The sequence below is a fragment of the Pezoporus wallicus genome, unplaced genomic scaffold, assembly GCF_028554395.1.
Source record: "Pezoporus wallicus isolate ANWC-B61680 ecotype Strahan unplaced genomic scaffold, APGP_CSIRO_Pwel_v1 contig_6999, whole genome shotgun sequence".
NCBI classification, from domain to species: Eukaryota; Metazoa; Chordata; class Aves; order Psittaciformes; family Psittacidae; genus Pezoporus; species Pezoporus wallicus.
Window position 1 is genome coordinate 272,447 of NW_026640180.1, and position 21,449 is coordinate 293,895.

Consider the following 21,449-nt stretch of genomic DNA (forward strand, 5'->3'; position numbering starts at 1 on the left):
TCAGCACCAAAGTAAGAGCCTGAAGCCATGAAAAAGAAAGAAGAAAAAGTAGGGCTAATTTTGTAATACAGTAAGTGAGAAAGGCATACTAGAGCACTGACAGAAGTGCATTGTTCAATGTTGTACTTCTTAAAATATCTTTCCTATTTTTTTAAACAACTGCCATTGAGTTTCAAATTCTGATTCAAGTTAGTCCTTCCACAAATCTGTGGCATTCTTTTCCCTGTATAAAAGGTTTGCTGCTTACAGCTGTTCTTTCCAAACCCCTAATCAAGAAACACCTGGATCAAGACCAATGGCTTTGAACATCATATGGTTAATCTCTTAACACAGTGTAAAAAATCTACTTTATTCCTGTAAGTTCCACCCCAATTTTGGGAACCCTGCCTTTGGGTAAGGCTAACTGCAGCATTTCGACCAAAAGGAGGCATTAATGTTTGCTTAGGAAAAATGTCTTAATAGTCCCCACCTGCAAACTACACACCCAGGAGAACACATAAGGCAGTTTGCATTATCACATGCGCTGTACTAACCTAGAAGAAAAGTTATCTCCACATTCAACAACATAAAAGGATGCCAAAGAAATGCAAAGCGTTCGACACTGTCCCACACGACATCCTTTTCTCTAAGTTGGAGAGACATCAATTTGACAGGTGGACCACTCCGTGGATAAAGAACTGGCTGGATGGCCACACACAGAGTTGTGGTCAATGGCTCAATGTCCAGCTGGAGACCAGTAACAAGTGGTGTCCCTCAAGGACTGGTGCTGGGACCGGCCTTGTTCAACATCTTTGTCGCTGACATGGACAGTGGGATTGAGTGCACCCTCAGCAAGTTTGCCGATGACACCAAGCTGTGTGGTTCGGTTTGATATGCTGGAGGGAAGGAATATCATCCAGAGGGACCTCAACACGCTTGTGAGGTGGACTGATGCCAACCTCATGAAGTTTAACCATGACAAGTGCAAGGTCCTACACCTGGGTCGGAGCAATCCCAGGCACAGCTACAGGTTGGGCAGAGAAGAGATTCAGAGCAGCCCTGCAGAGAAGGACTTGGGGGTGTTGGTTGATGAGAAAATGAACATGAGCGGGCTTCAGTGTGCGCTTGCAGCCCAGAAAGCCAACCGTATCCTGGGCTGCATCAAAAGGAGCGTGACCAGCAGGTCGGAGGAGGTGATCCTGCCCCTCTACTCTGCTCTTGTGAGACCTCACCTGCAGTATTGTGTGCAGTTCTGGTGTCCTCAACATAAAAAGGACATGGAACTGTTGGAACAAGTCCAGAGGAGGGCCACGAGGATGATCAGGGGACTGGAGCACCTCCCGTATGAAGACAGGCTGAGGAAGTTGGGGCTGTTCAGCCTGGAGAAGAGAAGGCTGCGTGGAGAGCTCATAGCAGCCTTCAAGTATATGAGGGGGGATTATAAGGATGCTGGAGAGGGACTATTCGTTACGGACTGTAGTGATAGGACAAGGGATAATGGGTTAAAACTTAAACAGGGGAAGTTTAGATTGGATAGAAGGAAGAAGTTCTTTACTGTAAGGGTGGTGAGGCACTGGAATAGGTTGCCCAGGGAAGCTGTGAATGCTCCATCCCTGGCAGTGTTCAAGGCCAGGCTGGACAGAGCCTTGGGTGACATGGTTTAGTGTGAGGTGTCCCTGCCCATTGCAGGGGGGTTGGCACTATATAATCTTAAGGTCTTTTCCAACCCTATCTATTCTATGATTCTATGATTACATCACTTTTCTTTAACAGCTCCAATGTACTTTCTTCAAATGGTAACTACTAATTATTGCTTCTCTTTAAGTGCACTCAGAAATGGCCATTCTGAGTCTGAACGTGCCGTTTTTAAATTCAGGCACATGCTCAAGACAAGCAGGCTTTACAGTGGCAAATGCTACATATCTCATACTGTCCTAAAATACCAAAGTTCATCATCACTGATGTACTCCATAAATGATCACAATGTCAGAAGACTTGAGTACTTCCTAGAATTATTCTACCTATTCACTTAAACCCAGTAAATTTTAGTGAATATATTTCCTATATATATATATATGCAAATAAATAAAATATATAAATATATATTCTATATAAATATATAATAAAAATATAAATAGAATGTCTATATATTTATACATGTAATATTTTATAATATGAACTATTTTAAATATTAAATATTTTTATTTTATATATATGTAAAATACATAAATAGCAGGGAATAGCTAATAAATCAATTTCCAGACTAGTAATGAGAATCAGCCTATCAGCAGAATTAATTGTAAGCTGGATACAATCAATAACACAGAACATTATTACAACAGTCTTTGCCTCCCACTTACCTATAAGGTTTCTGAATTGAAGCCTTCAATAAACCTGGATTATTGATTTGTTATAAGAAAATGAAATATTAGAGACACTCACTTTTACCAAAATAATTCTTGCTAACTCTTCACATACAGGCTTTTCTTCATCCTTCTTCAAACCATCCAATTCAAACAAGGTATTGTAGTTTTCCAGCATTTTTGTCATTATCTTGTTGCAGATCTCCTGTTCTTTTATGCCTTCAAATCCAGACGGCACGCTAAAATTGGACAGAACACAAAGCAGAATGTTACAGGCAGTCAACATATAACAGTTCCTGCACACATTGTCTATAAACTTTTCAGCTGTGGATACAGGCTGCTAGCAGGCACAGGAAACTTCGTCTTGGAAAGGCAGATTGTGTCTATGGTGGTAACCACTATCATGTTTGTTTGCAGTTTTTCTTACTAAGTACTAAATATGCGTTGGTCAAACGATCTACTCCACAGAATCCAAGCAGAGATCTGAGGCAACCACCAAATGAGTTCCCACCAACTTTGTTAAAAGTTGTCTTCATGACTGCAACATAGACAGCATAAGGCATTTAAATGCTCTGAACTGTTACTGGGAAGAGTGAGATTTCTCCAAAAAGTAGTTTCTGATAATCTCAGAGGTAACACGAAGGATGAGTAAAAAAATTAAGAAAGCCCACATGCTGAACAGAACACTAAAAGTGAAATTTAAGCAAGATCTTTACAGCTTCAGGTGACCCCATGGTGTACATCAGATTTCTTAATCTAATTTTTAGTTGCCATTTCTTTTGAAAGTAGGCTCGTAACTCACTGGGCTTTTTAAAACACGGAGATAGAGGCTGCTTTCTGCAGAATAGCCTGAAAGACTCATCTAAACGGGGTTCATACCCTTCACTTTGTGGGAGAATAACTAACTACATAGTGGCAGAAACAGCAACTTCTTGGTCACTTGAAACAGGCCCCTGGGCAGCCACGAACTGCTTGCCACAAACCTTAAAGGCACATGCAAATGAAAAGGCAAGATACCGATTTGGAAGAAGTGCTGTATTCCAGTCTACACTCCTTGCCTTCCTTCTGTGTTTCACACAACTCTGTCATGTGCTAAAATATCAATATTACTCACAATAGAGCACACATTTTTATTGAAGCACCTAATGATTATCTTTTGGAATGCAGGCTTTCTGCACATGTTATTGGACTTTGGGGCCTAAAACTGACTTAAATTCAATTTTAATGCAAAAATAAAATCACTGAATAATCTTCACCATTTAAAGTACTTCCAATCATCCAGTGTTCCCCATTGTACAGTATTTCCAGCAGATACACCCTCCTCTCAATTATCCACAAAGTGGCTGCATGGATGTGAATTTTCTAAGTACCTTATAAGATGGCAGAGACTGCAGATCACGAGGTACAGAAAACACAGGAAAGATTTAAAGGAAAGGAAAGAATTAGAGAAGCAAAAAACCAGAAACAAAAGAAGTTGCAAGCATTTTTTTGGCTGAGGACAACTAGTGGTTGTATGAGAACTGAAATCAGCCCAAACCCCCAAAAGTTAAACAAATGCCATCTGAACTATTTTACAGGGATGTAACTTGAAAGTAAACCCTTGTTTACTACAACCAGCAAATTAAAATTTACAAACAACTATCTATTGTATATCTGTAGCTGTAGCTTACTGGGGCCAGATGTGCATTTCAACAAGAAGGCTCTGAAAGCAGATGGTCCCAGAAATTAGCCATCAAAAAATGTCTTCTTGTAGGGGTTACATGGTACTGATTCCTCTCCATATTTTCCTCTCTGCAGTACAACTACATGTCAAGAGGCAGAAGATCCCACTGCAGCAGAACACATCTTTGTGAACTCCAGAAGAGAATTTTTACTGCTGTCATCTCAACATTTAATACAATACATGCTAGAGTTACAGGACTTGAAGTTTAAAGGAATTTTACACTGCAGAACATTGTCAACTGAAAATGGGTCAGTCTCAGCTCACTGATTTCAGTAGTGCAGAACCTGGGGGACAACTTCTGCTGATGGATGTGTATGTATACTTGGGCAAATTCACTTTAAAGAATGTCACATATACACTAAAATATAGTAACTGGCCTGAATAAAAGAATAGGGCCATGCAACCATCCTGATTTAGGGAAATCCGTCTTTCCATGCTAAATGATGTGTTCCTGATGTGCTCCTCCAAAACAGGGTACCACTTCAAAAAGCTTGGCATTCCTATGAACCTTGTTCTTCAGAAATGGACTGAAAATGTACTAGAGTAAGTTCAAGCCAGAATAAAGACTCCAGATACTTCTGGAATGAGTTTTGGAGCAGAACCTTCACCTAAACCCCATCTGCTGGGAACTGCAACACCTCCAGCACCTCCCTACTGGCAATAGCCAATACCAAAAACCTTTTACTGGTTGAAGAACAGTCCAGCCTAGAAAATTGCCACCAAGCACACAAACACTATTTAATTTCTGTGCAATTCCATGGTTTTCTTGCTCTCCCTTCCTGCAACACTTCGTCAGTTAAACATTATTAACTCAAATCTGTGAAAAGTCCAACACCTTATTTGGAACAATTCTGTATGTGTGTGGCAAGATGCATATGCAGAACACAAGGCTAAAGCTCATGGCTTTAGTCTTTGTTATCACACCTCTCTGAATGCAACCAAGCAGAGCAGCACAAATTGTTTAATTTTAATTACGGTGTAACATTCTTTACCCATTGCCACCTCTCTGTCACTTAAACATGCATATTTTACAAATTTTCTCATTTATCTTTTTCCTTTAATCACTGTTATTACACCTCCAGCATGACAAGGACTATTACACTCTCTAAGCTATCCATGGTGACCTTTTCCTTATAATAAATCTTTAGCTCAGCATATGCAGTAGTTTAGATTATGAGCACACACCACCCTACATATTTATGCAAGTTAAAACCCATCTGTTGCCACATGGCATGATGCACCAGTCTGACTAGAGTTTTCTGAAAAATGTGTGTAAAAAAAAGAGTATCTCACTGTAGCTTTCCTTAGTCTGCAAAGTTGTGATATCAACAGATTTCATTTCAACTCACCAGAAAACCCCAGTGCTATGAGAACATATTCTCTCACACTACCACTTTCATGATCCACACCCTACTCCTTGGAAATTTTTCACGTTTGCTTGTAAAGACCTTGTTAAAACATTACAGTAAAACTGTGTTCATAGTCATGGTTTCTTTATGTCTAATTTGCATGTAAGTTAGGCATTATTAACTGCATTGCCTTTAGAATTAGACACACATCTTACTTCAGTTACAAAATCCACAATGGTGGGACTTCATTGCCTTATAGCCACACATGTATGAACTGCATCAAACAGCAGCACCAGAAACAGCAACAGGACACCAGCTCCACTACCAGAAACACACTTTCTAGAAGGAAGGCATAAACCTGTAATTTCTGTGGTCATTTCTAGATGAAAAAATGTTGATGTGTTCAGGTCCATCTTAGAGATATAAGCTGGAAAACTTCCAAGTTTTTGAAGCAGCTTGCAAAGTCATGAACAGATACATAGCATAGGCAGTGACAGCAGCACATCTCCAGTCTCCCCCTTAGATTCCATGGACACCCTGTGCTTCCCAGAATGATGCTCAGAGTGATCCATGCACAAAGCACAGGAAAAGCAGTCATTCTCAAAGTTAAAACATTACTTGGGACTAAGATCAAGTTGCTAGCCCTTCATTTCAAAACAGGATACCCAACAGTATTTCACATTTTGGCACGATGACCTACAAAGATGCCTGGCCCCCTGGCCCACCCACCGCATCTCCATGCTCACTTGCTTTTTAGGTTCTTCTAGACTGCTTTAAGCCAAGAATGTGCTTCCTCCATGGGGATGCTCAAGAAAGCTGGTCTCAAACAGGTAAAGCCACATCAGAGCTCTGTGTCACAACTCTTACTCAGAACTAAAGTGACCTGAGGTTAGATTAACTCACTGTGAAAAACTCCTTACATTTCATGCATTAGTTAAATTAACTTACCTCAGGGTCTCTGTAAACAAGCTGTAAAAGGCTAAATGCAGAGTGGGCTTATGAGACAGCAAACCTCCAGACTACTGAGAGTGGTGCAGTAACACATCCAAATATGACTGTATCTATCCGGCATGAGACAGGCATCACTACAAGGCTCCACCACCACCACACCTGAGAAACTTGCTTCAAGTGGAAATGAGGGCCAGGAGGACTTGGGATGTAGTCATCCACCTGTAATGAGCTGGTCTGAGATCACTGAACTGATTTCCCCAGGCAACAACTGCTGACAGCTCCCTGTCACAACTGAGAACCAGCGATTTCTATGTGAAACTGCCCATCTCATTATGAATTCCCGACAGTGTTCAACCCCACCCTGTCTGAGATGAAGAATGCATCTTACCATTTCCTTAAGTGGCTTCTCAGGAGAGCTTGCATAGAATGACAGCACCATAATGCTAATTTACAAATCATTGAGGGCTATATGCTCTGTCTTGTCTGACTGCTATTTTCGCTGTTTGCACAAGTACCTTTTGTAGAAAAGCACCACAAAGTCACCTTACCATTCTCCTAGGGAATCCCACATGAAATGAAGGGACTTAAGAGGACAGGGAACACTACATGGTTTTATTTCTCCAGCTGTCACAAAAGATTTTCATTAATACCTTGGACACCCACGAGCCCCTCAACAAGCACAACCGAAGATTTTGAGAGCAGAGCTGCAGTAGTCTTAGATGGGTACAACTTCAGGCAGTCTGCTCTGTCCCTCAAAACAGACGTTACTGTAAGAGATGTGACCTCATGGCCACAATTTGGTCCCGTACTTCAGCCAATGAATGTGATTTGTAATAACACACCAGACCAAAAACTGGCGCAGCTGAAAACAGGCTCATATTCACATCTGCAGATTCTGCTGCAAGATCAGAGGCTAACAGGTAGCTAAAGATGCAGCAACACTAACCTGAGCAGGCAGCGTACCAGGCCGAAAGTCAAAACACTGCACTGCACCAGCTACCAAGAAGGAGAAACATGACTGCTACTGCTGAACCCAGGACATCATCTCAGAGTGTGTGACTCATTTACATGTTCTGCATCATTTAAAGACTTATGTCTCACCAGTCTCGACCAAATGAAAGGACATACATCACTACAGAGATTTTACAGAAGTGTCTTAGCTTCTGAAGAACTGGAGAATCCCATGAGGTATATAACTGCCTAGAGGCATATAACTGCCTACCTTTTAAGATTTGGTCCAGATTATTTTCCGTATCATCAAATTTAGGAGCCCAACTCAACTTGGTAATTCCATCTTTGTCTACATTACTTGCAGTAGATGCATAATGCAGGTAACACAAAGCAGTTAAAGTGCTGCTGCCAACCTGACTGACTGGCTCAATCATATGCAAAATCTGCTCCTGCAAAAGCTCAATTTTTTTTTTTTTTATTTTTTCAGAAAACTGCAGCGACAGTAGGCATCTTTCCAAGTACGACCTACACAAAGTGGGACAAAAGGCAGTCCATAGTCCAACACCTACTCACAAAGTACATCATTCTCATCTCCAAACATTCCTAAACTGAGCTTTTAAAAATTCCTCCTTGTGATTGTATTTGAACTCTATTGTTGAGCTCAAACACCATTTTGTTTTGCACATATTAGGAAAAAGTTCTTCACTAAGAGGGTTGCCAAGCACTGGAATAAGGTCCCCAGGGAACTGGTCATGGCCCCAAGGCTGTTGGTGCTCATGAAGCATTTGGACAACATTCTTAAGATACACTGTTTAAGTTTTAGGTTGCCCCGTGTGAAGACAGCAGTTGGACTCAGTGACTCTCATGGGCCACTTCCAACTTACTATTCCAACAATATCCTATATTCTATGATTCTACGATGGTAGTTTTTCTTGGGAAACTGCTCCTCCACTTAAATTCTGCGTGTACAGATCAGAAGAAAGAACATACTCAACACAGAGCAGTAACTTCCTTTCATCAAGTTTTTCAACCAAAAACTGAAACAAACAGAAAACCCCACCCCAAAACCAACACACAGAGATTTTCCTATTGAAATAATCACTATTTCATTCAAGAGATTAAATAGGCAGTATCATAACACCTGACATGGGACAAATCATAATAGAGAAACTTTCTCAACTGAGACTTCGAGGGGTGGACATTCACTAGTACGTAAGACTTGAGATTGAATTAGGCCAGAACACACTTCCACTTATGAAGAGAGCAATGCAACCTTAGCAATTTTCTGTTTATTTTACAATAGGGCATGCAATGAACTTCAGATGATGAATTTGAGTACACAACAGAAAAGAAATGTAAGAAGAAGAAAACATAAAAATATACCACAGAAAGGCTTGACAATATAGTCCCGTATCCAATTCCCAAAGAGGAAGCAAGAACCCCTGAGTATTTAACATGATTACAGATGAGAACATTTGTGGCCTTATATTAAGCTTGATGCTTTGATCTTGCATCATAGGGTGTAGCATACTGAATTCTTACAAAAAACCATCTCCTTTACCCTGCTGGCAAATGCCAGTATTTAAAATCTATACAAACCCTGTAAGAAGGGTTATGTTGCATGCTCCAATTTGCAGTAACAAATGTTAGAACAATTTTCATTACTCATGTTGACCATGATCCTGGACACACATTTATTTTTAAGACTGATGCAGGATTAGGACTGCGCTGCCTGAAAACAGAAGTCCATTCACATAATGTTTCAAACACCAGTATTATTCACTGAGGAGTTGTGGTTCAGCCCCTCACTTCTACTTCAGCTTCTACCCAATCTGTGTAGGCTCCAAGGCTGCTATAAGCCAAGGTAAGACATTCATGTAGAACTTGAGATCAGATTTTAATTCCTAAAAATTCAGCAACACATTGGAAATCTTTTTGAATCTCTGAAATACCTACAGCTGCCCACAGTCCACATTTTCTCCATACCCAAAGATGATCTAGCTTTTCTCCACACTAATGCTTTCTCGTACAACCCTTCAGGTAACTTATGTTATACATAGTCATCACACAGAAATAACTGCATCTGACTCCAGCATTTAAACTGCATCTGTCAGACACTCTGTGGGGGGGATGGAGCAATCCCAAAGAACATGCCTAATCTCTGTTAGGAAGAAAGTCAATTTAGTGAGAGCTTGAATGATGGAAACCATACACACAGATCATTCTTTCAAAGACAGCTTCAAGAAAAAGTGAAAATGGATCCTTGGCTTACTCACTAACTAGTAAACCTCATGTCTCTTACCATTCCAACCAAAGGACAGAATGAGTGCAGCAGCCTCCCTGAATACCCAGATCCAAGAGAGCAGGGAGGAGGAGAGAAAACCCACCTGGTCCTCTCTTTCCTACTCGGCACAAGCTGGAAGAGCTGAGTGGAGACACACAGCAAGCCATAATTGCTCTCTACAAGAGCTGAAATTCAGGTCAGTAGACAGTAACTTCTTTCAAGGGTAATCACACTGCAACTGTTAATACCCTGCACAGATTAGCTCAGTGATAGAAAAGGCAACTATTTATGTTCCCGTACCTTCATTCTCATTGCTCCTCAAGGGCTGTATTTCTCTGTATTCTTGACCTTTGGTTTTCACCGCAATAAATCTGAACAATCCAAGTTGGAAGAAAACAGCGCACTAAATCTCAAACCATCATATTTTCCTTTTTTGAACTGTTTGACCTTGCCCTTTACATTTTCCTATATCTTACATCGCACTTCATTACAAAAAGTGAAAACAGCCTTTTCCACCCCTTTCTATTTGTTAGAAATACACAAAGCACAAGATAACCTTTCGTTAGAAAAGCATCCATGCAGTTTGTCAAACAGCAAGCAAGGAAGCAGGGGAAGTAGCAGATAAAAGTAACAAGGGTTGAAAGTTTAGGAGATGAGATAAACTACAAAGAACATGATGCAGAAAAATAGAATGAGATGAAGAGAATTAAAATTAAGTCTAAATGTCTGGAAAGTGGTCCAACAGTGAGATTTATTCAATTGTTAAACAGCTTCAGTTCTGAAATAGGAGATAATATATTTAAATAGTTAAAATGTCACTGAAACTACCTTGTAGAAAGTAATCCTTCAGTATCAGCTGACGGGCTTTATCTTCTGACACTGTGCATTAACTACCCAGACTCTGACACCCATTATAGACATGAGTGCGAATTTCCAACAGAAAAAAAACTCAGATCTTCCTCCTTCAGCAGTGTAGCTGCTGACAAGCTGGATGATAAGCATTCTTTCCTTGTCCCAGAGAAACACCCCATACACTGCTCTGAACAAACAATGAAAAGCAAGAGCAGTGTTCACTTCAACCATCTGCTGATATTTAATCTCTGATGCTAGTCTCTATAGGGGCTGCCTGTAGCCGGTATAAAGGCAGCCCCTGCCAAACAGGCTTCAGGCAGCCTTACTCTGGAGCTCTGAATGGTGTTCTGAGGATCTCTCTGGCTGCTTGGCCAACCAGCTAGTTAAGCCCAATGCTTAAAATTTACTGCTCCGAAATCTTTGTTGATACAGATGGTCACAGCTCCAGCAATTTAAGACCGCATCTACTAACACAGGAGAAACAGGTATCTGAACTGTCGCTTACAATATTTGTGTCTGGACCACAACCCTGAGCTATCATGAACGAGATTAAGAGCTGATGAAACATATAGCTGAATTACCAGATGATGAAACTGAAAATAAGTTCAAATAAAGATCTAAATCCATAACTGTAATATATTTGGGTCTTCTAAAAAATGCATTAGCCATTTGTTAAGTATCAAGCCTTGCTTTCACTGCCTGTTTTGCTACCTGAGCATTTATTTTGATGTTGTGTCGCAGCTGCAGGGCCAGCTGCATTCATATACAGCCACAAGAGATCTTGTGTTTTCACCTTCAGTAAACTCTGCCTTTCTCAGTCTTCTGCAATGGAATCATGTAATTCCGTTCCTCTGCACACCTTACAAAAACAGTTACATCTTTTCTATGCCATCTTAGGAGCAAAGATCAATTGAAGCAACAAGTATGCAGCTTTTAAGAAATATGCTTTTGTTTCATCTTAGGAATGACAATTGTAATTCTAAACTGCAACTCTCTGCGCCCTACATCAGAAAGTATACAAACCTAACTTTTTAACTTTCCTCAACAAAGTGATAAGTAAGCTAAAAATAATCTAACAGCCACTTGCAGTTTCAGTCAGAGAGACTTAACCATTGGACACAGAAGCACTTGTCTGCCGTCCAGACCCCGTCTCAAGGGAGGTGTGTTGCCTACCAGGGGCACAGATCAGGGATGTGGCAGAGAGGCTGCCTGCTCTAGTAAGTCCCATGGACTATTACCCACTCCTGGCGATACATGTGGGTGCTAGGGATATAGATAGTAGTAGCCTGGGGAACATAAAGGACTACAGAGCCCTGGGGGAGGTGGTTAGGGGCTCTGGAGCTCAGGTGATCTTTTCATCAATTCTCCAGGGTACAGGGGAGGACCTAAAAAAAAGCTAGGAGGATTAGCCAGGTTAATAACTGGTTAAAAGGGTGGTGTCATAGTCAGGGGTTAGGGTGTCTTGAACACAGGATCCAAGCTTGTAGGCCAGGTCTAGTGGGGGCTGGTGGAGCTGGTCTGATGATAAAGAAGGGAAAGAGCAGTTTTGGTATGAGGCTTGCCAGACTGGTCAAGGAGGCTTTAAACTAGACGTGTTGGGGGAGGGGGGCATCATTCCACCCCAACACACCCAGTCAGTTGCCAGAACCTATAATAAATGCTTGGAGCCATGTAGAGATATCCTAGCCGCTCCAGCCAATGAGCCAGCTTCAGTTGGAGCTCGGCTCAGATGCCTCTATACAAATGCCCGTAGCATGGGGAACAAACAAGAGGAATTAGAGATGTGTGCACATCTACAGGGGTATGATATAATAGGCATCACAGAAACATGGTGGGATGGCTCCTATGACTGGAGTGTTGGAACGGAAGGTTACAGGCTCTTTAGAAAAGGCAGGCCTGGCAGACAGGGAGGAGGAGTTGCCCTTTATGTTAGGGATAGGCTGGAGAGTATGGAACTCTGTCTGGGGACAGGTGAGCAGTCCACAGAGAGTTTGTGGGTCAGGGTTAAAGGGAATATAGCTATGGGAGACATTACTGAGGGGATCTGTTACAGACCGCCTGATCAAGGAGAACCTGTGGATGAAGCACTCCATAGACAGATAGGAATAGCCTCACGCTCGTAGGCCCTTGCTCTCATGGGTGACTTCAACCACCCTGACATCTGTTGGAAGGACGGTACGGCCTAGCACAAGCAATCCTGGAGGTTCCTCAATTGTGTAGAAGACAACTTCCTTCTGCAAGTAATAGAGGAGCCGACAAGGAGAGGTGCCATGCTTGACCTCGTGCTCACCAACAGGGAAGGGCTCATTGGAAATGTGACTCTCCAGGGCAGCCTTGGATGCAGTGATCACGAGATGCTCGAATTTGAGATCCTCAGGACAGTGAAAGAGCGTGCAGCAAGCTCACTGCCCTGGACTTCAAAAGAGCAGACTTTGGCCTCTTCAGGAACCTGCTTATTAAGCTTCCATGGGATACAGCCCTAGAGGGCAGGGGGGCCCAAGACTATTGGTTGACAGTCAAGGACCACCTGCTCCAAGTTCAGGAGTGTTGCATCCCAACTAGAAGGAAGTGCAGCAGGAGGGCCAGGAGACCTCCTTGGATGGATAAGGAGCTCCTGAGGAAAATTCAAATGAAAAAAAGAGGCTTATAGTAAGTGGAAGCAAGGACAGGTGGCATGGGAAGATTACAGGGATGTTGTCCAGGAAGCTAGGGACCAGGTTAGGAAAGCTAAGGCACAGTTGGAATTAAACTTAGCTAGAGCTATTAAAGATAACAGGAAGGGATTCTACAAGTACACAGCAAATAAAAAACAGACTAGGGAGAATGTAGGCCCCCTCAGGAAGCTCTCAGGAGAACTGGCTACACAGGATTTGGAGAAGGCTCTGAATGACTTCTTTGCCTCGGTCTTCACTGGCAAAGGCTCTGACCACACCACCCAAGTCTTGGAAGGCAGATGCAGGGACTGTGAGAATGAAGACCTTGCGCCCACTGTACGAGAGGATCTGGTTCGAGACCATCTTAAAAATCTGAACGTGCACAAGTCCATGGGTCCCCATGAGATCCATCCATGGGTCCTGAAGGAGCTGGCGAATGAAGTTGCGAAGCCGCTGGCCATCATATTTGAGAAATCATGGCAGTCAGGTGAAGTTCCCAATGACTGGAAAAAGGTAAATATTTTCAAGAAGGGGAAAATGGATGATCCGGGGAATTACAGAGTAGTCAGTCTCACCTCTGTGCCTGGCAAAATCTTGGAGCACATTCTCCTGGATGGCATGCTAAGGCACATGAAAATCAACAAGGTGCTTGGTAACAGCCAGCATGGCTTCACTAAAGGGAAATCCTGCCTGACCAATTTGGTGGCCTTCTATGATGGGGCCACAGAACTGATGGACAGGGGTAGAGCAGTTGATGTCATCTACCTGGACTTGTGTAAAGCGTTCGACACTGACCCACACGACATCCTTGTCTCTAAATTGGAGAGACATCAATTTGATAGGTGGACCACTCCGTGGATAAAGAACTGGCTGGATGGCCGCACACAGAGTTGCGGTCAAAGGCTCAATGTCCAGCTGGAGACCAGTAATGAGTGGTGTCCCTCAGGGATCGGTGTTGGGACTGGTCTTGTTCAACATCTTTGTTGCTGACATGGACAGTGGGATTGAGTGCGCACTCAGCAAGTTTGCTGATGACACCAAGCTGTGTGGTTTGGTTGATACCCTGGAGGGAAGGAATGCCATCCAGAGGGACCTTGACACACTTGTGAGGTGGGCTGATGCCAACCTCATGAAGTTTAACCATGACAAGTGCAAGGTCCTACACCTGGGTCGGAGCAATCCCAGGCACAGCTACAGGTTGGGCAGAGAAGAGATTCAGAGCAGCCCTGCAGAGAAGGACTTGGGGGTGTTGGTCGATGAGAAAATGAACATGAGCTGGCAGTGTGCGCTTGCAGCCCAGAAAGCCAACCGTATCCTGGGCTGCATCAAAAGGAGTGTGACCAGCAGGTCGAAGGAGGTGATCCTGCCCCTCTACTCTGCTCTTGTGAGACCTCACCTGCAGTATTGTGTGCAGTTCTGGTGTCCTCAACATAAAAAGGACATGGAACTGTTGGAACAAGTCCAGAGAAGAGCCACGAGGATGACCAGGGGACTGGAGCACCTCATGTATGAAGACAGGCTGAGGAAGCTGGGGCTGTTCATCCTGGAGAAGAGAAGGCTGTGTGGAGACCTCACAGCAGCCTTCCAGTATCTGAAGAGGGCCTATAGGGATGCTGGAGAGGGACTCTTCATTAGAGACTGTAGTGACAGGACAGGGGGTAACGGGTTAAAACTTAAACAGGGGAAGTTTAGGTTGGATATAAGAAGGAAATTCTTTCCTGTTAGGGTGGTGAGGCACTGGAATGGGTTGCCCAGGGAGGTTGTGAATGCTCCATCCCTGGCAGTGTTCAAGGCCAGGTTGGACGAGGCCTTGGGTGATATGTTTTAGCGTAAGGTGTCCCTGCCCACGGCAGGGGGGTTGGAACTAGATGATCTTAAGGTCCTTTCCAACCCTAACGATTCTATGATTCTATGACACAGATTTTTCCTCACTTGTTTTGTTTGTTCTTAACTCTACTAATACAATTTAGGCAAAAAATTCCCAAACTGCCCATACAAATGTAATCTATAAAAACACGTTTACTTTTCCTTGTAAGAAATTTGCAGTATTGTGCTTCCAATAACTCTCACATTCACATGTTCCTGCACATATTACTGTCTTTTGAGTTTTCTTTCTTTTGCAGAGGAAGAAAACTATTTTCAAAACATGTTTTTTTAACCTTTTCGTACTAACACAGCAAATGGCTTAATCCTGACATATCCACCTTCATCGCCCATAACTGAGGCAGCAGTGTAGTCACACGGACAAGCTTTGGTTTAAATGTCTCATCTGCATATTCTCTCCTTAATCAGTCAAAAAAGATATGCTCCTTTAAAGAAAGAGCAAACAGTATCTAGCCTAGGTATGTGGAACTGGCTGAATGCATTACAAGGAACTTAATTTGTTTTCTCTCTTTAAAGAAGCCTACTTCTTTCCACTGTCTACAGAGGAAGCCTAGGGAGATAGTCTCATTAGGCAATCTAATCTAAGTCTCATTAGGCATTATACAAAGATCAGTACAAATCTGACATTTGCTACAAGGAACTCACTTGTCTCTTTTTGCTGATATTACACATCTTTCAAGACTAATGACTGAACAAAACTCCATACATGTCTCCCATGTCTTAGATTTTGGATGCCAGTCAGTGCGTGTCTTGCAGACAAGACTGGGGTGAAGATGCTAACAACGCACTGCATCACAGCAGTGATTCAATAGAAACAGTCTCACTCGAGTGTGTTCTTGCCCCTGGAAATAACTGTTCTTGCTACTGCTGCAAGATCCATTAGCTTGTACAACGTCTTCACCACAAGCACCAAGGAACTGGGTCCAATGAAAGAAACTAGAAAAATCAGCAAGTCCACAAAGAAATCTCAAGAGACCAGTGGAACCCCGTAACCTCTAAAGCTGTTTCTGAATATACAAGAAGGATAAAGAACCCAGAATATTTGGCATCTCGAGGACAGGCACCAGATCACAATGTTAAATCTGCCGAGTGTGCAGTATCCATCATCAGAAATCAGACAGCACTTGGGTGTTGCATATGAGTCCTTCTCCCCCAGTTATCCTTTCTCAAAGCCTTCTGCAGAGAAGCATCCATATTCTCTGATGGCAAAGGAAGAAAGCTGTATGATCTCAAGTCTCCTTGCACTTACACAGTCTGAAGGTCTTTCATTATTATACTCCCACAGCAATAGAAAACTGACCAACTGTTTAGCAAAATAGCAAGAGGAGATTGGAGAGCAACTCAACTCACATTCAGCTGAAATAATAGCTTTAGCACTAAAATTTACCCCAAAGCCCAAGTCATTGCCTTAGTTTGATCACTCTGACAATTAGACTTCTGAGCTACATTTCTGGCCATCTGGTCCATTACACTCTCCATTAACATATGGGGAAAAGTTACTTACTGAAAGCAGTTTGGTCCAAATACAGTGGCAAGATTGCAAAGGTTCATCCTGTTCTCTATGTGATGTTCAGCAACCTTTATCAGGAATTGGCACAGATACTTCAACAGGCAGTAATGAGCATCAGGCAGTTCCTTAAGGAGTTCTTTCAAGTTATGTTCCTTCTGCATGTCATTTCTAGCATCTAGGAAAAACAAGAGGAGAAAAAAACATGTATACGGCTTCTACACTGCTGCCAATTTACTTACATGGGTGAGCAACCACTGGGATCTAAAATTTAATCTTACTTCTGTTCAGAGACACAGAATCCTCCAGAACCCTCAATTTTCATCAGGGAACCTGCACTTTTCTCCTGAGGCTCACTCTTGCCCCCACTGAGACTGTTTCATGCTCACCTTTACACTGGATCTATTTTTTGAGCAGCATCAGCAGTGGTCAAAGCTAACAGCTTTAAAGCATGTTTATTCCCACTCAGTACTAATACCTGCTTGAACTCCCATTCTACCAAATCTCCTGTTTCCAAGCTTCTTCTGGATGTTACCTCTAGAAAAAAGTTGTTCAGGGCAGTGTTACACTCCATAACGACCCAAAACATAGCCTAATGTTAGAGTAGCCTTGTTATAATCTCCTAGAACTCCTCCCCACACTTAGGGTAACAAGGTGCTTTTTCATTCAGAGGATGTTACCATTCTTGGCAAGGAGATTCACCCAGGATTCATTGGAAACCAAACCTTGCTCAGTCTTCAAGCCTTATTTTTAGTTAAGAAGATGTAATAAACCAAGCTGCATCTGAAGTATTTGCTGCCTCTGCTGTATACCCTGCTATCAGCATGCAGAGAAGACTGGCAAGAAAACACTCCATACCTTGTGTTGCAAGAGCAAAGAACATTTTACATTTCCCTAGCATTTGGGGGGGGGGGGGGGGAAGGAGAGCAAGAATGGAAGAGCTTTGAACACAGTGTAAGGTATGTATAAACCCTTCAGAAGTTTCACCTTTGTTTTTACTTTTCATTTCCCAGAAGTATTCCAGGGCTGGATTGCACAGTATCCCAGGGGTAGAATGCTTTGAAAAGTGGTTAGCTGTGTAAATTAGCAGTCTGTATAAAAATATCTAAAAGTGTCTCCTGAGAACTCAACCATTAAGTTGCAATGTGATTTCTGTTTTACAATCAGACATTTTTGTGGTATACAGTTTGGGAAACAATTGAGTTTTGTATGTTCGTACTTGCCACCTCATACAGTTGAACTTGAAGGATTTCATTGCTTCCAAGCTTAGTTTTCCGGCCTTACATGATGTGCATCATGCAGTGCACAGTGAGAGAAGCTTTCTTAAATTTTATACACTTGGAGAATTCATTTTTATGTATCTGCTTTTGTGCCACAGACTTGAATGAATCCTTTCACGATAGCAGCCCGTAGTTTAATATGTCAGTCAAATTACAGGATCAAACATTTCAACCGATTATATCCTTTTCATCTACAGCTAAGAAATCAGCCCCTTCAGAAAAACCAAATACTGAATATGCATGAAGCAGATGAGCAAAAAATCTTATTTGCTTATTTATCACAAGTATTTATTTAAAAAAAAATTTAGAGCTATACAGAATAAAACCAGTCATTACTTTGCTACTATGAATCAGCTTTGTAACAGTAAGAAATCTGATACATTGTTTTTATTTCTGCAGAATGCTTCTGAAGGCTGTATTAAAAGGAATAACAATACAGACCTTAATTGGATTTGTGCTTGCACTGATCAAAGTGGACTGTACAGTCTCTGACTTGATTACTAATTATCTTTTCATGAAGTTTAAAGTAACAAAACACAACTAATTTCCACATAGGCAGAACATTAAAATTCACCTTCTAGCACAGTTCCCATTAGATAACAAAACATGGGGCACATAGTGTTTTCTACTATAAATTTCTTGCAGTTGTGATAAGGAAAGCTAAAGCCATCTCTCAGGAAAAATGCACCTCTTCCACCACCATCACCCCACCACCTAATTAAGGAATGCCCTTGAGAACTAATTGCCTCTCTGAGTCTCCCACTGTGGCTTTAGATTGACAGGTACTTTTCCATTTATTGAAGGATTTTCCAACCCTTCCAAACTAGAAAGTTGCTAATAACTGCCATAAAACATTCTGAACACAGGCTTGCACTCTGACAACACACAAAGCTGTTTGCCTCATGGCATCAGCTGTATTTGGTAGGTAGGATGTCCCTGTTCATTAACCATGATATATTATGTGGTGCAGATCAACATCAGAGATACTTATCACTGGGCACAGCCAAACCTTTGTTCATTTCTGTTCTTTCAAGAACAGAGACTAATATCAGATTATAAGATCTTGAGCAATTACTCTAATTGAAGGACACAGAGACACTGAACAACATAAGGAAGCAAACCCTACTTACTGAACCATAAAATTCCTTGTCCTTGTGAAATGGGAGAAACAAAATCTGTCTTTCCTCTCTCTCCTCCTTTTCCAATGAAAAAGCAAGGGAAGGAACTGACGCCTTTCTCCCAGTACAATGAAAAAACAAAAACTAATTTGTAAATTCTTCTGCTGCTGGCATTCCACAGATTTTAGCTTTATTTTAAAAATTACTATTACAACCTGTGGTGAATTTAGAGTGACATGCACGCACGTATTCCATGCGCTTTGTACATTTCTCAGGACAAGTGTACCTCTGCTACATTACTTCAAACAAAACAGCTTTTCAACCTATTAGAGAGCAAAAATAGTCTTGAGTCACAATAACCAACTGCTTGGAGCATTCTTCCTCCTTTTGTCCACCTGCTATGCAATTTTTCAATCTACTTTAAAGTCGGTCACTAAGGGTTACTCAGCTGGTACTGATCATCAGGGAAACATTAGAGCACCAGAGCTGTTTAGGCTACCACACACTCAAGCATCAAGCGTACCAAAGCCCTAAGCTTATGTACGTGCCTAATTTTGTAAAGTACAAGCTGTCCCATGGAAGTCAAGACTATCAAGTGCAGTCTTTCTTATTCAGTCAGATTAAAGAGGGTGGTATGAAGCTAAGCATATGCCTCAGTCTCTGCAGCATCCTGACATGAGACAAAAAAGCTTGTCAATAATGGAAACAGCAGAGTGCCAGATTTTCAAAGGCAGTTCAGGAGCATGTATTCAAGCCAGATTTCCAGATAGGCCCAGCTACCAACACACTCATGACTTTTCAAGCACAGCACATGAAGCTCCTTTGAATATTTTGACCAATACAGCAAGAGACAAAGGAGAAAGGAGTAAAAGAAAAATGAAGGGGAAAGGGAAGGTGCTCTCAAGGCGGAGTCAAAGGCATCCACTTCTTTATTTTGTGGACCTGCCAGAAGCCATGTAAAACAGACAGCATCCCAGCAGTGGTCTGAAAGAGAAATCTAACTAAATGAACAGCCAGCAAGGGCCTGAAACCGGGGATAAGATGGTGGTTTCTGTGCTGAGGAAGGAAACAAAACCAGCAGCCTCAGGCCACATCTAGGGCCAGCAGCCAGAGAACAGAGAACACAGTATGACACAGGCAGAGGGCAAAGGAAGCCAGCAAGGGCAGTGTGGCACTTCAAAGCTCAAGTAGGGAGTCACTATTGAGGGACAAGTCAAAGAGACAACTGAAAAGGACAAGCAGCTTCTCTAAAATGTTAATTAAGTAGAAACAGGAGCCTCAACAGTGTAGGAGGCACAGACACATTTGCAAGGGTGTTTTCAGACTCATTTAATTTCAGTATACACCCACAGATCACAACAAGAGCAACATATTTTCCAATGCCTCATCCTGTTTCTGAATGTATTGAGTTTCTCTTACATGCTACAGACACCTTCTAATTCCTCAACTCACCCCTCTTCATGCTACTCCTTCCCCCTGCAGAGCATGCTTCCTGAACATCACTAAAGGCATGGATGCCTGCACATAAACGTGTTGTGACTTTGCTCATGTCTCAGATGGTCTGACCCCAAACACCTCCAGCCTGGAAACACTGAAACAGTGCCATCCCCTAGCTAATTCTCTTTGCTGTGAGGTGAGGAAGAATGGCTAAGGCTCAGTGTCATGCTACCACTTTTTTACTTTGCATATCTTTCAGCTGTCTTACATACTACTAGCTTTGAGGGCAGACAGAGAAGCCTGCATCTGTCTGTAGCTATCAATGTGCCTTAGGAAGTTAATCTTTGGTACATAGGCAGCAGGTTGCACATTGCAGTGCCACTGCACCCACATGGCTATTGGAGGAATCAAAGCATTTCTTTCCACCTCCACAATCTAGAGGAAGTGGGATTCCAGTTTCTCTCTGCCACAAAGCAATCTGCTTCAGACACAATCCTACCGCAGAGGAAAAAAACCCATAAAAATCATGTCTTGTTGCCATCAGTAGCAGAAATGCTGGAAGTCCTCATCATAAAGAGGCTGTCATCACAATCCAACTTGCGACCCCTCACTCTGCATCGTTATGGCACTTCGCAGAGCTGTATTTATGCTTCACTCCAACATATTGGCAGCAGAGCACTCTCACTTCTTTTGTAGCTCTGCTGAGTGTCATCATCTGCTTAAGAAATCCAGTTCCAAGAGTTTTTACTGCTTAACAAACACCTTCTGCATGTGGAAAACAGAAGTTATTTCTCTGGTTTGGAACTAGGCCTTGTAACACCAAAATGACAAAATCCAAAGGAAAATGTTAAATTCATGCCACAGGAGCCTGGAGAACCATAGACATCTTGTGAATCTGATTTGCTGCACGGCTGCAGTTACCATGGTTAAAGGGTCAGCTCTCATCTATTCCCTTTCACACTCATTTATTCATTTTCACAGTCACTGTTCAGGTTGAAATTTGACCTCTAAAATCCTCCAGCACAATCTATATTTTTGGTTCTGCTTGTTCATGCAACTCAACAGCTGCTGGCTGCTAAGCGTTCTCTAAACTGACCTTCTGATCCAGAAGGGAGCT

At 42.2% G+C, this 21,449-nt stretch overlaps 1 protein-coding gene across 6 annotated transcripts in view; it reads right to left on the reverse strand.

Annotated features, from left to right (window-relative positions):
• The window catches only part of FAM13A (family with sequence similarity 13 member A), a 132,944-nt gene that overhangs the window by 103,155 nt on the left and 8,340 nt on the right, over window positions 1–21,449 (reverse strand). For all 6 annotated transcript variants that reach the window (XM_057418011.1, XM_057418006.1, XM_057418010.1 and 3 more), the window contains exons 4-5: window positions 16,495–16,675; window positions 2,422–2,581 (exon numbers count right to left, since the gene is read on the reverse strand). In XM_057418011.1, the coding sequence (XP_057273994.1) occupies window positions 2,422–2,581; window positions 16,495–16,675 (341 nt within the window). The remainder of the gene's footprint in view (window positions 1–2,421; window positions 2,582–16,494; window positions 16,676–21,449) is intronic.